This window comes from Ictidomys tridecemlineatus, chromosome 3 (genome assembly GCF_052094955.1).
Source record: "Ictidomys tridecemlineatus isolate mIctTri1 chromosome 3, mIctTri1.hap1, whole genome shotgun sequence".
Classification (NCBI taxonomy): Eukaryota; Metazoa; Chordata; class Mammalia; order Rodentia; family Sciuridae; genus Ictidomys; species Ictidomys tridecemlineatus.
In genome coordinates this window covers 4,964,185-4,978,816 of record NC_135479.1, presented here as the reverse complement: position 1 = coordinate 4,978,816, position 14,632 = coordinate 4,964,185, and the positions used below count along the sequence as shown (strand labels likewise).

Below are 14,632 nucleotides of genomic sequence, written 5' to 3'. Positions count from 1 at the left end.
CCACAAGCTGCCAGACCAGGAAGGACCCTTGGAGGCGGAGGCCAGCGGAGGGTGAATGCCTTGTCTACCTAGTGGGGTCAGAGTGGGGATTAGAGTTGGACCCCGGGGCTCAGCCCGATGCTCTTCCCAAACCCCAGGGCGCAGTTGGCTGCTGCTAATCCTCTGCATCCCCCACGTCAGCGCCAGTGCTGACGCTTGCCCTCAGCAGGGCCAACCTGAAGCAGCCGGGCCCTTCAGTCTTCTCCTGCCTGGTGTAATGCGGAGGCGGGGTTGGGGGGATTAGAAACCTCTGAGAACATCACATGCTGCCGGAGGACACCTGCTGCCACTGCCTTGCCACCAGGAGTCCTGGATTCTCCTGGTGCCTGTGCCTGGGGATGGGCCCCAGGTGACCAGCTTTGTGGAGGGGATGCTGGGGTCCCTGCCCGGTCTTGGTAAGTGGGCCTCCTGCCACCGTCTCTCAGCCATGGGCTTTTTAAGCGTCTTTGCAGGCAAAGGGAGAGATGGGTTCCGCTACAACTGCAAATCTGCTGGGTGTCATGGGAGGAAGGCAAAGCCCCACATGAGCGTGTTCAGTGAGCTGGGGGTGGGGCAGGAGGCATCCTGTGCACCATCCATGCCTGCTCATCTCCTCTTGCCCCTCTGCAGCTCCTGTCTCCCTCTACCCAGCCACATTCCCCATTTCTTTGTGGGCTGGTCAAGTCTAAGGCCATCTGGGTAAACGTGGGGGCTCCCTAAGGGCCTGTTTTGATGAAGAGGTCTTCTTCCAGGACTGAGGGCTGAGGCCGCCTAAAAAACTCCTAGAATCACGATCTCACCCCCACGGACCAGCGGTCTCCATCTGGGCAGGTAAGACAAGCTTATCGAATTGCAGTGTGGGAGAAGGGGATGCCCACACAGCCCACAGTTGCAGAAGTGGTCCCAGGGGATCATGTGCCTCCCCACCCCGACTCCCTTGGCCAGCAATCTTGGGGACTCCTTTGAGCCCTGCCCATCCCTCCCATGGTCTCCTGAGGCTCAGATGCACCCGGAGAGCAGTGAGACCAGAGTCCAGAGGTTTAGAGGGACTGCGAGGAGTGCACTCTGGTTGCGAGAGGATGTAGAGAGAGAAATGTTTGCAGTTCCTGGAATCGGCTCCAGGGCCAGGCACCTGAGGAAGGAGCCGGTCATTTGTGGGGCTGGCTCCACCTGAGTCTAGCTACAAAAGAGGCCAGAGGCACAGACTCTCTGAGCTGCTCCTTGGAGATGAGGACCAGACCCCCAATCCTTGCTCTTTCCTGATAGATACCAGGAGACCCTTCTCAGCTGTGGTGGCCACTTCTGAAGCTGGGGCAATCCAGGGACATGCCAGCAGCCAGGATGTCCATGCAGCACATCTGCCACCTGAAACCTGAGGCCCTAAGCATGCCACCTGGGGCCTCAGAGTCCCCAAGCTGCCAGCGGCGACACACACTCCCGGCAAGCGAGTTCCGCTGCCTCACGCTGGAGGACGCAGTCAGTGTGTTTGAGATTGAGCGCGAAGGTGAGCAGTCCAGTGTGGGGTCTGGGTGGGCATGCTAAGCTGCCCAGCTGTCTTCTCCCGCATCTCTGCCCTTGTGGGCTGCAGCCCAGAGGATCAGACTGTGTGTGTGTGTGTGTGTGTGTGTTTGTGTGTGCACTCTAGAGAGTGGGGAAAACACAGCCCTCAGTCACTTGCTTTCCTGGGGTGCACAAGTGACCACTGGGGGTGTGGCGGACAGTGGGCAAGTGGTATAGTGAACGCCAAGTCACCCACCTGTGCCTCCTGCCGCAGCCTTTATCTCTGTCTCGGGCATCTGCCCCCTGTACCTGGAAGAGATCCGGCACTTCCTGACCCTGTGTCCAGAGCTGTCCCTGGGCTGGTTTGAAGAGGGCCGCCTTGTGGCCTTCATCATCGGCTCACTTTGGGACGAGGAGAGACTCACTCAGGTGAGGATGGGACAAGCTATGATGCCCAGCTTCCAGAAGGTTCTGGAATAGAAGTTGGCCAGGGTGGGACTTTCTCCTTCCAGAACCAGAGAGGAGTATAAGCCACAGACCTCTCCGGAGGGAAGAGCACCCAGCCCAGCTCTTTGGGGCCCCAAAGAACCTCTGAATTGTCCTCCACGGGGCCTGGGGTGTAGCTCACCACTTGGGGGCCTTCCTGGGTGGGAAGGAAACCCTGACCAGAGGCATTCAGGGGACACCTGCTCTTGGGCTGTGTTGGGTTGTTTGCGGGGAGCTGGCTGCAGAGGTGATGTGGACTCCTGGCCCCTGCTCACCCCCAGGAGTCGCTGAGGCTGCACAGGCCTGGGGGGCGTGTAGCCCACCTGCACGTGCTGGCCGTGCACCACACCTTCCGGCAGCAGGGCAAGGGCTCCATCCTGCTGTGGCGCTACCTGCACCACCTGGGCGGTCAACGAGCAGTGCGCAGGGCCGTGCTCATGTGCGAGGAGGTCCTGGTGCCCTTCTACGAGAAGTTTGGCTTCCGGGCCGTGGGCCCGTGCGCCATCACCGTGGGCTCCCTCACCTTCACGGAGCTGCAGTGCTCCCTGCGGGGCCAGGCCTTCCTGCGCAGGAACAGCGGCTACTGAGTGGGCTGCGCGCCTGGCTGCAGGAGAGGTGGGAGCAGGTTGGGGGCGCTCACTCAGTCCCCGGGTCCCCTTCTCTGCCCGGGGCCCATCCCAGGCTGACCGAGTATAAAGGGAGACTGTGATTCCCAAACTCAGCGTGCAGGGGAGAGGCCAGAGGAGCGGAGATGGATTCACCCTGGTCCCAGCTGCTCAGAGCAGGGAATGCTGTGTCCTCATGAGACCCTCCAGAACTTTTGCATTCCAAACCCATGCCCAAGACTCAAGATGAGAGTGGGCTGGTAAATGAGAGTGCTGGGAGGTGTTCTCGGGTCCCAGCCACGTTTCCTATCTCGGTGAGGCACCCTGATGCTTGGGGTCCTTATTCTCCCCAGCCTCGTGGATATCCCTTCTTGCCCTCCACCCTGGAGTGGGGGTAGCTAGAAGTAAAGCCCACAGGGGCCACTGCCCACCCAGTCCTTGGGCACCCTGTGCCCCAACTTCTTCCCCAGGCTTCTCTCCTCTCCTTAGCCACCCACCAGCCCCTGCACTGGCTCCTCTGCCCCTAGTAATAAAGCAATTATGTCCCCTGCCTCCCTGGTGGCTTTTTGGTGTGGTGTGCAGGCGGTGGCTGTGGAACAGGCACAGTGAGTGGACCTGTCCCCTGCTTGGAGTGATGAACCATCTGCCAGAGCAAGCCACCCTCAGCACAGAAAGTCCCTCACTACCCTGGATCAGAGGCAGAGCAGGCTGGTGTGGGGACCCCTGGGGTCTCAGGATGCAATCCCGTCCTCACGGGGACCCCACCAAGGCCTTCTATGTGACCTTAATCTGGATTTTGGTAACTAAATCCCGAGACGTCCCATGAGTCTCCTATGTCCCTTGGGTCAAGCCACTGCTCTGCACAGCTCATGGCGGATGCTCTCACCCCCAAGTCCCAGGTTTCATTCTCCCTGAGGTCTCAGTTAGGAAAATACTTCCATAGAGAGTTCCATTTAATACATTTGAGACATCATCCATACAAAGTTAGCGTTACTTTTTAAAATTAGGACCATAATAAAACTGGTAAAAAACAAAACAAAACAAAACAAACAAACAACAAAAAACAGGCCTGAGCAAGCCCAGGCGCCCCCACCCTCCCCGGGAGGAAGACTTTGTGGCGGCTCAGTCCCCCCCACCAGGAGTGAGGCAGAGGCAGCAGAGCCAACTGCAGGGCAGGATGCTGGAGTGGGGGTGGCGGAAGACAAGCCAAGGCTCCGGGCCCTCTACTTGTGTCTGCTTCTGGTTCTCTGCCCCACCCAACAGACCCTCCCTCCCCGGGAGCCTATGACAGGCTCAGGTGGGCTCAGGGCACAGAGGGGAGGAGAAACAGGAAGGGGGGCTGTGGTGGGGTCCCCAGCCCTGGGGACGACTGGGAGCAGCCACGTGTCCAGGGAGGGCGCGCTCACACTGACTATGGGGAGAAGGCCCTGGGCCCCCGGGAGAAGCTGTAGGTGGTCCCTACAGCAGGGAGTGGGGAGGAGGCCAGGGCCCGTGCCTCAGAGAAACAGGTGTCCTGGGCGTCCCTAACCCCTGACCAAGAACACAGGCCTGAGAAATGAGAGTCTCCCTCCCGGGGAGCTCACCTTTGCCGAACGTCCGTCAGTCACCTTGACAGGTGGAGTGGGCCCTGGGTCCAGTGACCCCAATGCTCTGCAGGCAGGGGCCCAGCCCCTTGTGACCCCAATGCTCCGCAGGCAGAGCCCCTTGTTGTCAGTGCCCAGAGGGTGGCAGGTGCACAGGCCTGCTGGGCTGGGGTCAGTGCAGCACCTGGTCCAGCTCGTACTTCTCACAGAAGCGGCTGGTGAAGGGGAAGCAGGTGAGGTGCTCGATCCAGGGCCAGTTGATGGGGTAGATGTAGAGCCAGAGCACCAGGGAGGCGAAGAGGCCGGCGAAGACCAGCAGCGAGACCAGGATGAGCGCCCGCTTGCGGTACTTGTCGCTGGTGCCGAACGTGATGTAGGGCAGGAAGGCAAAGGCCAGCAGCATGCCGCTGAGGAAGCCGAAGATGTGGGCGATGTTGTCGATCCAGGGCAGGAGGCCGCAGACGAACAGGAAGAGCACAATGGCCGACAGGTTGAGGAAGGCCTTCCAGGGCCGCTCCAGCAGCTGCCAGCTCTGGAAGAGCTCCACGAAGAGGCAGGCGAGGAGGCCGAACTGTGACCCAGCCGGGCCCACCTGGGGCAGGGAGCAGGACCGCTCACCCTGGTGCCAGGCAGGGAGCGCAGCCCTGGGACCCACCTCCCAGGCAGGGGCACGGCTGGAGCTGATGGACCACTTTCACCTTTTAGCAAACACTGGGCGCCTACTGTGTTCCTGCCAGGTGTGGACCTGTGCAGTGAGCCCAACAAGCCTGCACACAGTGGGGAGGGACAGGCAATGGGGAGGTGACAGAAGAGTGAACAGTCAGGCCTGAGAGATCAAGAGGCTGCCAGGTCTGCAGGCCAAGAGCAGCCACCGTGGAGATCTCCAACGGCTCGGTCTGGGGGTCCTCCGAACACCAGCCAGCAGGAGGGTAGAGGGGAAATGAATCGGAGAAGAGGGAGCGGGTGGAGGATGGCAGCTCAGGACGGCCTTTCTGGAGGCGACAGCTGAGCAGGGAGGGGCTGGGGTACCTGGTGACTCAAGGGTATCCCAGTTCCCTCTCCTGGATTAAGGGACCGTCAATAAGCCCCCAGCTTAGCTGTCCATCTGCTGTTGAGCCTGGCACAGGAGGAACCCTGTGTCCCTCCAGCAGATCCCAGGTGGGTGGGGCACAGAGCAGCAGGGCTGGCTGCCACATGCCATAGAGCTTTGGGCTCTAGAAAGGGACCTTATCCCACCCTCCCTGTCCTTGTCCTCCGAGTCCCCACCTCTGCTCGGTACGGGAGGAAGATGGCACTGGCGAGGTTGCCCGTGATGCCGCTGAGGATGAAGATGATGGAGATGCGGTGCCAGCCAGCCAGCTTCTCCAGGTCCCGCAGGATGGTCATTTGGAAGATCACAGACACGAGGCAGTGCACCACCCTGGGGGCGGGGACACACAGGCATCAGCCTTCCACGTCGGCCACAGCTGCCGTGCGCTTCAGGAGCAGCGGCTCCGACAGGCTGGGCTGGCTGTGCCCTGGCTCCCGAGCCCTTTCTCCGGGGGGGCAGGCGGGTGGCCCTCACAGAGGTCGTGGTTGGGACGGGCAGGAACCTCTTACCCAGCGTGTAGGAACAGAGACAGCCAGAGCCTGTAGAACTGATCTGGGACCTCAGGGTTGAGGAAGGGCAGCAGCCCGCACACCTTGTCCAAGCAGTGCACCTGGGGTGGGGGCGCATGGGGATCAGGCTGAGTCTGAGGCCCCCGTGCAGGAAGGAGCACGTGAGCCCAGCCCTTGTTCCCAGTCCAGGGCCACCCTGCAAGGCCTCACTCCACCTGGGAACAGAGTGTTGCCTCTTCGTGAAAATAGCCGTGCATGAACTCACAGTACTCGCGAGTGGTGATCTCACAGCTGTGGGGACAGGAAGAAAAGAGCAGGATGTCAGGATATCTGGGGTTCCTGCAGAACCCCAGCGCTGGCCACAGCAGGCAGGGAGTGGGGACTCAGCCCTGGAGCATCTCCCCTTCCTCCAGGCAGGCGGCTCACCTGCCCTTGGTGCCGATGCAGCAGGGGCGGCCCTTGATCTGGCAGTCTATGTGCGGGAAGCCCGTGTTGTTGCTCCTGGCCTGCTCAGTGCAGATCTGCAAAGCAGGACCAACAGGGTGTGGGCTGCGCGACAGGCACCTACCCCAGCCCTTCCCAGACCCCCTGCTGCCCAGCGATGCTCACTGGCCACAAGGTGATGTCATCAGGCCAGATGTGGGCACCACTGGAGGCTGGCTCCTCACAGGTCCTGGAAGCAGAGGCCAGATTGGGCAGGATGAGGGGCTGGGGAACCAGCCAGGTCCACTAACCAGCGTCCCAGTAGGAAGCTCAGACAGCCTAGTTGTGGGCCACTCTGGATCCGTGGGTGGTTCCAGGCTGTACCTGGGGTCCTGGTGGCATACGGCTCCTGACGTCCGTTTCTGGCCCAGATCAGACTTGTCCATGGGGGGCGCAGTATCATCTGGCCACTTGACAAAAGTGGCCAAAGTCTCCTGGAGGGTGGAGGTCTGGTCATGATGCTGCCAAGGTCACCCCATTGGTGTGCACGGGGAACCTTCCAGAACAGGGGCTTTTCCATTTCCCCAGGGCTCAGGCACACCTCCCAGACCCCACCCCTGCCAACCCTCCTGAGATCTGGCTTCGCCTCTCAGGCTGGGGTGCCTCTGTGCTGGCAGAGTGCTTGCGGGGTACAGGACTGGTGAGGGTGGAGGAGAGGAAGGAGAGAATGTAGTCACTGCCCTTAAAGGGCCCCTGCCCCAGGCCAGGGTGAGCAGAGTGGTACAGAACCACAGTGGGGCTGGCAGGGGTCAGAAGGCTGCCCCACCGAGCAGTCCTTCCTCTGGGTCTGGATGCAGCCCGAATGGTCGTTCTGGACACAGCAGCCCGAGTCCCGCTCCAGGTCTCGCTCCCGTAGCACCAGCTGCTGGATCTGCTGGTCCTTCCGGATGCAGGGCGAGAACTTGGCTCCCAGGTGAATCAGGTCAATCTGCAGGTGGAGAAGGGCAGCTGGTTACATGGGCCCCAGAGGAGGGGCCTGTCACTGCACCACCACCCCATTCAGAGTCTCCCCTGATGAGGGGCCCACGAGGTGGGTGAGCACCTGGGGGTGGCAGGACACAGGGCTTCCTACTCAGATGGCCCCACCCCAGCCTGGACTCACCGAGCTGGGCCCGACCCAGAAGTTCTCCTGCTGGATGTATTTCACGCTCTCGTACACACCTTTGTTCCTCAGCACCTGTTGTAGAAGCGCAGGGTGGGGGGTCGTCAGAAGAGCAAGAGCCCCGGGCTGGCAGGAAGGGTGAGGAGTGGGACAGTGTCCCCAGGGTCCAGCCTCTGGGAAGGGGCCAAGCTCTGGTGAGCCTGAGCACCTCCTGCCTGGGCCGGGATCTTCTGGAAGGACAGATTTGGTGCCCGCTGTGCTGAAGCCTCAGGAAAGCTGGGACCCAGGGAGGAGCCCGACTCACCAGCTGGGTGGTGACGTGTTGGGCAAAGCCCACGGGCGCAATGCCGTAGGTGCAAATCACCAGCAGCGTGATGATGATGTGGACGAAGGTCAGCCAGTAGGTGAAGTAGGGCCTGTGGGCAGAGGCCAGGTCAACCCAGCCAGCCCACACTCTGCCTGGGCAGGGCCACCACTGGGCTCTCCTGGGCTCTCCATTTGATTCACCAGTTCACCTATTCACCCTTCCCAAAGCAGCTTGTAAGATCCATTTCCACCTTAAAACTTTTGATGGCGTCCCACTGCCTTTGGGATGACAGCCAAATCGGCCCACTGCTGACTATGACGCCCTGTCCTGCAGGCCCACCTCTCCTTTCTACACCCCTCTTACAGCTCCAGGAACACGCCCTGGTCTCAGCACTCCCAGGGCCTTTGCACATGACCTTTATGCTACCTGGGAGGATCTTCCCATTTGTCCCTACTGTCTTCATGCTGACAGCACTCCTCCCCACCAGCTGTCCACCTCGACTCTCTGTCTTTCTCCAGGACACTCACATACCTGTCATGGCTTGGTTTTTGTAACTTGGAGTCCAATGTCTATCAGGTCACATTGTCAATCACACACTAAGAGAATCGCCTTCCCCAGACTCTGGCTTCCCTCAGGATCTCTGTGCCTGGCCACCTCTGGCCGCCTCACTCTCAGCTCCAGCTGCTTCTAGTCCCCTAGATTGACCCCAGGGGTCCTCCACCACCAAGCCACACTCCAGCCCTTTTTAGTTTTGTTTTGAGACAGGGTCTCAACTAAGTTGCTTAGGGCTTTGCTAAGCTGCTGAGGCTGGCTTTGAACTTGCGATCCTCCTGCCTTGGCCTCCAAGCTGCTGGGATTAAAGGTATGCACCACCACGCTTAGCTTGGCTCCAGCTTCCAACAGTTCCCTGACCCATCCTTCCCTCCCTGCACCCTCCTCTTGGGGGTTCTGTTCTGGGGCCTCAATGAACACTTGTCGACGGACAGCCATCTGGAGCTGGGCTGAGGATGCAGGCCCAGGAAGCAGGAGATGGAGAAGAGGCAGCAAGCGCCGAGGGCCTCCCGGGCTGCATGCATGCTCCCTGAGCACAGTGCATCTCCACGCTGGTCACACTCCCGGCCCCAGGATGCCACAAAGCACTCGCTGAATGAATAGGGATGTGCTTGGGGAAGGGGAACCTCCATCCCTCTCCCCTTGCCCACACCCCACTCTCGCTGCAGGTGGGGTCTCACCGGTGGCTGTCGAAGCTCTCCAGCTGCCGCTGCACGGTGCTGCTGATACTGCGGCGGTAGCTGCGGTTGAGCCAGGTGCCCACCATGCCCAGGCCGTAGTGCCGCTTCTTCCGGTCAAAGGCAAAGTGCTTCACTGTGGAGGCGATGCGCTTACCGCGCCTGGTGGCCGTGACTGGGGCTCGGCCACACTCCTTCCTGGTGAGGATGGTGGCGCTCAGCCTGAATGCCCACACCCCCATTCCCCACTAGGGGCTTCCAAGGGGCCAGGGCAGGGCTCGGCAGTGCCCCAAGCTGGGCTGGGGGAGGGACTCACAGAGGGATCTGCACCCCATCGGGGGTGACGGGGGAGGCCGACTGTGGGATTCCTCGGAAGTAGCTGGCAGAGAGTGGGGGGGACTCAAACACGTCATCGGGCATGGAGCTCATTTCTTCCTGGGGTGGGTGGCACAAAAGGACAGTGTAAGTAGTTACTGTCCCTTCCTCCATCCCCCCACATGCCAATTCAAGGGCAGAACAAGGCTGGACAGACAGGCTCTTCAGGATGGCAGAGGAAGCCACGTGCCTGTCAGTCCTAACAGGGACTTTCCCAGTGGGCCCGCCACCACCCAGGTCCCTGCTTGGCCCAACAGCCAGTGGGGCCCAACAGCCAGCTCCATGCAGGGCCCGCTCCATTCCACCAATGGCCCCAGGGGCCTCTGACTCTTTCAGGGGCTCCAGGCAGGACATGTCAAGGCCAAGGTCACTTCTTCCAGCTCCCAGGCTCTCCCACCCCCTGTCCCTGAGGGCCTGGACCCCATGCTTGCCTTACTAAAAAAGGAGGAGTCGAAGGTGTCTGCCCCATCGACTGCGTCTTCCTCCATGAAGCTGGGGTAGGCAAAGCTGCGTTTGATCACACGGCACCGCTGTCCAGTGGCATCCAGCACCGAGCGCCCCTGGGCATGTAGCAGAAGCCTGGGCATCAGGACCAGAGCCCAGTCACCTGGATCTTCAGCCCCCAAGGGATTGCCAAGTTATACTCTTGGGCACAGCCCCTGGGGAGGGGGATCTTGCCCAAAGCATCTGACAGTGCACAGGCCAAAGTAGCTCCGAGAGTGGAAGGCAGGACGGGGCACCAGCCGCCTCCAGCCCTGAACACACCACTCTCTCCCGCGTGCGGACTTAGCTCCTCTCTGGCAATCCTGCCCTCAGCACCCTACTACTCAAAGCAGCCGTTCTATACCCTCACTCCTGCCTCACACTGCTGTGCCCCAAAGTTCCCGTGGTCTCCCTCCTGCCTCCGGGCCTTGGCAAGGCCACTCCCTGGCTGAGAAGGCTGCTCCCTCCCTCCCTTCCCTGATGTTCCCCTACTGTTCTGGGACCAGCCCAAGGCCTTTCTTGACACCAGCCCCCACTGAGTCTACCACCCTGATGGTGACATCTCCCTCACCCGGCACCCCCCAATGCCCAGCACATCTCGGGGGCTCAGTCAACATAGGCAGGTGAGTGGCGCGTACACTTTCTACTTCCTCACTCTACAAGCGGGCACAGAATCCCACTCCCAAAACTAGGGGAGCAGAGAGGGGCTCGCATGGAAGTGGGGCCTGAAGGACCCAGCTTGGCTCTGGGCTTCGGGGTCCTCCTCTGCCCAAGAGGCCCAGTACACCCACTGCCCTTGCAGAGGAGCCACACACCTGGCGAGCTCTGGACATCTCTGGGTGGGGAGAGGGCAGTGGAGACGCAGCCTGCAGGAGGCCTCACCTTGAGGAGGGCCGCAGCAGCCTGGAAGCCCATGTGGGCCACAGACACCCTCTTGCGGCGAGGCAGGTGGGAGTGGCCAGAGCGCACGCTGGTGAAGGAGGTGAGGGACAGGACTCCCGGGGTCAGTGGTGGGTGGGGTGCGTGGGGCCGATCCACCTCATCCGGGTGGCGGAAGGCCCGGCCCCGGGCCAGCGGGTCCACAATCTGGAAGGGATGGAAGGTGAGCAGAGCTGACCCAGCTACTGGGGAAAGCCGTCCAGCTGCCCCTCGGCCATCAGCTCACCTTGGGCATCTTGCAGGGTTTTGGTGACTCGATGCCCTGGAAGGACGGCACCTCCTGGCTGGGGAGCTCCAGGTCCCTCTGGCATGAGGCCTTGAGCCGGCCGTAGCGCACGCTGCAGTGGTGCAGGCTGCGGCGCTGCCAGTGCTGCCGCTTGCCCTCCCAGTCGCCACTGACCCCGAACCACTGGGCTGTGCCCCTGCAGGAGCAGCAGGGTGTGGTTGGTGCCCACACACGCCGACCACAGGAGCGTGTGTGCAGAGGTGAGGGTGACAGTGCACGTTGGTACAGGGAGGTGACGGGGAGGGGCCGACAGCATGTGTGCACCCGTGGGCCTGACTTGTATCCTTGTGCTTCACGGGAGGGGGTCAGCCCTCCCTGAGCCCCTGGCTTAAATCTGGCCCCCAGGGGTGCAGTAAAGGCTGTGACATGAGGAACAGGGCAGAGGTCCCCCCAGCTCCCGGAACCATCTCAGCCTCAGTGACTTTTTCTGAGGCACACATCTCTGGCTCTCAGTTTTGCCATCTAGACCACGACATGAGATTCTCACGTCCCACCTCTGCAGGGAGCCTGCCGACTCCTCCGGAGAGGGGCTGCAAGAGCCAGGCCCAGCCAACTCGGGGGCCCAGAACCTACAGCCCGCTGAGGTGGCCCCGTGGGGCAGGGGTGCTCACTTGCGGATGCTCTGGGACAGGGAGGCCTGGCGGCGGAAGCCAGGGCGCTTCTCCGTGCTGTCCTGCCATCGTCCCCGGGGCTCCTGAAGGCTGACGCTCTTCAAGTAGGCTGGGTTCTTGGGCCTCTGTGGGATGGAAGGGAGGACAGGTGGTGACATGTGTGGCCTCAATTGCAGGCTGGCTTCTGTGCAAGCCCAGCCCCCTCCACAGCCTGGCTGCTTTTGTGCTGAGTTTATTCATTGACTTATTTATCTTTTGCAGCACTGAACCGGGATCTCGTGCAGGCGGGACAAGGGCTCTACCACAACTCCAACGCTTCATTCCAGACTTAACTTTTCTTTTTTTCTTTTCTTTTCTTGCATTGCTGGGGATCAGGCACCCAGGGCTTCACACATGCTACGCAAGGACTCTACCACAGCCCCAACCTTTCAGATTTAAAATCATCATTTTCTAATGTTTTCCAGGGAACCAGAGCATGCACTCCCGGGTCCAGAGCCTTCCCATACCCAGGATGGTCTTTCCCCTTTCATGTGTTCTACAGAACTCTTGGGGTGAGCAGGCGGAGTTAACATAGCTCCCCTTTATGTTCCAGGCTGTGTGGGAGCCCACGCTGTTTGGGGCCATCTTTCAATGAGCTCTTTATGTGGCAAGAGTCCACATGCAGTGTTGATCCATGTCCACCCTCTGCAGGATCCAGGGCTGCAGAGGTGGGCTGCCGGAGCCGCAGGACTGGGCTGGCTCAGCCCTTCACCGCCCTCAGAAGAGGCACTCCTGGGCGGGAGCACTCAGTGTGCCGGCTTGCCAACAAGGCTCCCCGTTCCCCAGCGCCCTAGGAGATGGCACTGCCGATCTCAGGGCCCCGCTCCTTAGATATTTTATGATCCAGGAAGGAGGGCAAGGCTGGGGGAGGCTGTGGCTCAGGAAGGAGGACCCTCTGGGGTCCTTGTGCAACAGTCCAAAAGGTGTCATACGGGCACACCTGTTGCCCAGGGCAGGGCAGTGAGCCCCTGGTCGTGCCCTCACCTCAGGCAGCATGCTGTCCTGCTCGCCGGGGGCCTGCGCCTCAGGCGGTGGGATGGTAATGGACAGGTTGGGTGGCTTCCGGCTCTGCAGGCGGCTACCAGACGCAGAGGAGAGATCCCCTCCATTCTTGTCAGCGGAGGCCATGGTGGGCAGGTGGCTAGAACTGAGACAGAGAGAGGGCGTGGGCACGTGGACACAGGCAGCAGGACCCCAGAGGCGTTAGGACCCTGGCATCAGGGAGGCAGCCTAGGTCCAGAACCAACCTGCCCCACGTTGGCTGCACCGAAGCCAGGACCCCAGCCAGACTGCACCCAGGCTGGGTGTGGTGTGGTGAGAAGGTCTACTTCTGACCTTCATTTGCATTCTACCTGGGTGGGGGTCAGGAGGTCCCCAACTTTCTACCTCATCCTATTTCTGGTCTCTCTGCTTTCAGCAAAACCAAACCAGGAAAGGAGCATGACAAGAAGACATTGCAAGCTGCAGTGAGGCAGCTTCCTGGCCAGAGGGCTCTGCCTTTGTCTCTGGGACAGGGCTCAGGGGAGGACACAGAGAAGGCTCCAGGACCATCTGGTACACTGAGCCACCAACAGGGTGCCCACAGCTGTGCTGGGCAGGAGACTGCGGCGGCAAGTGGGGGGATGTGGAGGGCACAGGTGCTTCTGGGAGGAAGGGTCCCTGCAAGGCACTGCAGGAAGTGGTGGTTAGCATAGTCCCCAGAGGGAAGAGAAACCCACCATGCTGGGCACCCTGTCCCCCAGGGCTGTCCAGCTCCTTTTTCAAAGAGAACTGAAAGCCAAAGTAGTGGTTCATGCCTCTAATCCCAGCTACCTGGAGGCCGAGGCAGGAGGATCACTTGAGCCCAGCAGTTTGAGGCCAGCCTGGGTGACATAGGGAAACCCTGTCTCTTAAAAAAAAAAAAAAAAAAAAAAAGATAACTGAAATTGCCACCTGTTTGGATTCTTTTCTTTTCACAATGGTGAGATATTTTAATAAAAGTGACACCTGCTCTCTAAGAAATAAGACGCAGAACTCTGAAGCCCGGTTCTCCAGGCCTCATCCCTCTGTGGGAAGCAGCACGTAGCTGGAAACCTCACACCTCCTGATCCCTAGCGTGGACGTCTGTCCCCATCAGTTCATACAGAGGACCCACCTGCTTTGACCACAGCCACAAGCCCACGGAGTGGAACGTGCTATGGTCGACTTACATCCCAGTGGGTGGTCACTTAGGGTGTTTTGTGTCTATTGTCACGACACCCTGCCCTCTGCCATGCGCTTGCTCAAGCACCGCAAGGCAAAGTTCTAGAAGCGGGCGGCTGGACCATGGCAAGAGCACCTCGAATTTCAGTGGACCATACTGATGCTCTGCCCTCGACACAGAAGTAGCAACTCGCCACCCCCTCCCCCCCAGGACCCTTCTCTGCTTGTGCCACCAAGCCCGACGGCAGGGGACCCACCAGACTTCACACCCTGGGCTGTTTTCTTCCCTTCCTTGCAGCTTCTGCTCTATCTTGGGTCTTTCTCCAGCTGAACTTCCAGCTGTTTTCTCTCCTCTACTTCCCAAGATGCTTGGGGTGGGCTTAGTGTTTCCTCCCCCTCTGGGGGGCCCCACACCCACCCTCTGAGGTGGGTGCTGACTACACTCACAGCCTGGAGAGGCTCACATGGGAGCCCATCAGCCAGAGGCATCTGTGGGTCAAAGTGTGTGTGTGTGGGGGCAGCAGGGCAACACAGCAGCCAAGGGTGGCCCCATCCCTGTGTCCCGCCATCTCTACCAGCCTCAACACTACCACCTGCTGAAGCCACGCCACTCCTCACCGTCCAGGATTTCCTGTTCTCACTGCCAGCCCGAGCTTCTCACCGACTCAGCTTCCCCATTTCTCTGCCTTTCCTGACCCTGCCACCCCAAGGTCCTTGCTGCCTTACACTTGCTGCTGGGGAGAGTCACTGGAGCCACTTGACACCCAAGTCCTCACCCGTACCCCAGGGAGACTACAGGTCCTCCC

The 14,632-nt window shown here is 60.5% G+C and overlaps 2 protein-coding genes across 8 annotated transcripts in view; one reads left to right on the top strand and one right to left on the bottom strand.

Annotated features, from left to right (window-relative positions):
* The first annotated feature begins 281 nt into the window (after positions 1 to 281).
* Aanat (aralkylamine N-acetyltransferase) lies at positions 282 to 3,159 on the top strand. The gene is made up of 5 exons (XM_005332598.4): positions 282 to 434; positions 771 to 849; positions 1,285 to 1,522; positions 1,793 to 1,947; positions 2,286 to 3,159. The coding sequence occupies exons 3-5, from the start codon at positions 1,345 to 1,347 to the stop codon at positions 2,589 to 2,591; spliced, it is 639 nt and encodes a 212-aa protein (XP_005332655.2). The 5' UTR covers positions 282 to 434; positions 771 to 849; positions 1,285 to 1,344; the 3' UTR covers positions 2,592 to 3,159.
* A 1,067-nt stretch (positions 3,160 to 4,226) lies between these two features.
* Rhbdf2 (rhomboid 5 homolog 2) overlaps positions 4,227 to 14,632 on the bottom strand; it is a 25,963-nt gene continuing 15,557 nt past the window's right edge. For 5 of the 7 annotated variants that reach the window (XM_078041606.1, XM_078041608.1, XM_078041611.1 and 2 more), the window contains 17 exons: positions 12,630 to 12,792; positions 11,607 to 11,731; positions 10,936 to 11,131; positions 10,653 to 10,856; positions 9,719 to 9,847; positions 9,229 to 9,347; positions 8,916 to 9,110; positions 7,681 to 7,792; positions 7,377 to 7,451; positions 7,041 to 7,202; positions 6,599 to 6,708; positions 6,401 to 6,464; positions 6,218 to 6,312; positions 6,007 to 6,082; positions 5,792 to 5,892; positions 5,459 to 5,612; positions 4,227 to 4,784 (listed from right to left, as the gene is read on the bottom strand). In XM_078041606.1, coding sequence (XP_077897732.1) covers positions 4,365 to 4,784; positions 5,459 to 5,612; positions 5,792 to 5,892; positions 6,007 to 6,082; positions 6,218 to 6,312; positions 6,401 to 6,464; positions 6,599 to 6,708; positions 7,041 to 7,202; positions 7,377 to 7,451; positions 7,681 to 7,792; positions 8,916 to 9,110; positions 9,229 to 9,347; positions 9,719 to 9,847; positions 10,653 to 10,856; positions 10,936 to 11,131; positions 11,607 to 11,731; positions 12,630 to 12,773 — 2,481 coding nt within the window. In that variant the 5' untranslated portion in view covers positions 12,774 to 12,792 and the 3' untranslated portion in view covers positions 4,227 to 4,364. Of the gene's footprint in view, positions 4,785 to 5,458; positions 5,613 to 5,791; positions 5,893 to 6,006; positions 6,083 to 6,217; positions 6,313 to 6,400; positions 6,465 to 6,598; positions 6,709 to 7,040; positions 7,203 to 7,376; positions 7,452 to 7,680; positions 7,793 to 8,915; positions 9,111 to 9,228; positions 9,348 to 9,718; positions 9,848 to 10,652; positions 10,857 to 10,935; positions 11,132 to 11,606; positions 11,732 to 12,629; positions 12,793 to 13,457; positions 13,534 to 14,632 lie in introns of those variants that run through there. The other 2 variants (XM_078041610.1, XM_078041613.1) reach the window with 2 other exon arrangements.

What these genes read in the sequence shown, in the direction of transcription:
- Aanat (XM_005332598.4), top strand. Translation starts at nt 1,345, where the DNA reads ATGCCAGCAGCCAGGATGTCCATGCAGCACATCTGCCACCTGAAACCT. An exon ending in GTTTGAGATTGAGCGCGAAG is followed by an intron (nt 1,523 to 1,792) that starts GTGAGCAGTCCA and finishes CTCCTGCCGCAG; the next exon opens with CCTTTATCTCTGTCTCGGGC. An exon ending in ACGAGGAGAGACTCACTCAG is followed by an intron (nt 1,948 to 2,285) that starts GTGAGGATGGGA and finishes GCTCACCCCCAG; the next exon opens with GAGTCGCTGAGGCTGCACAG.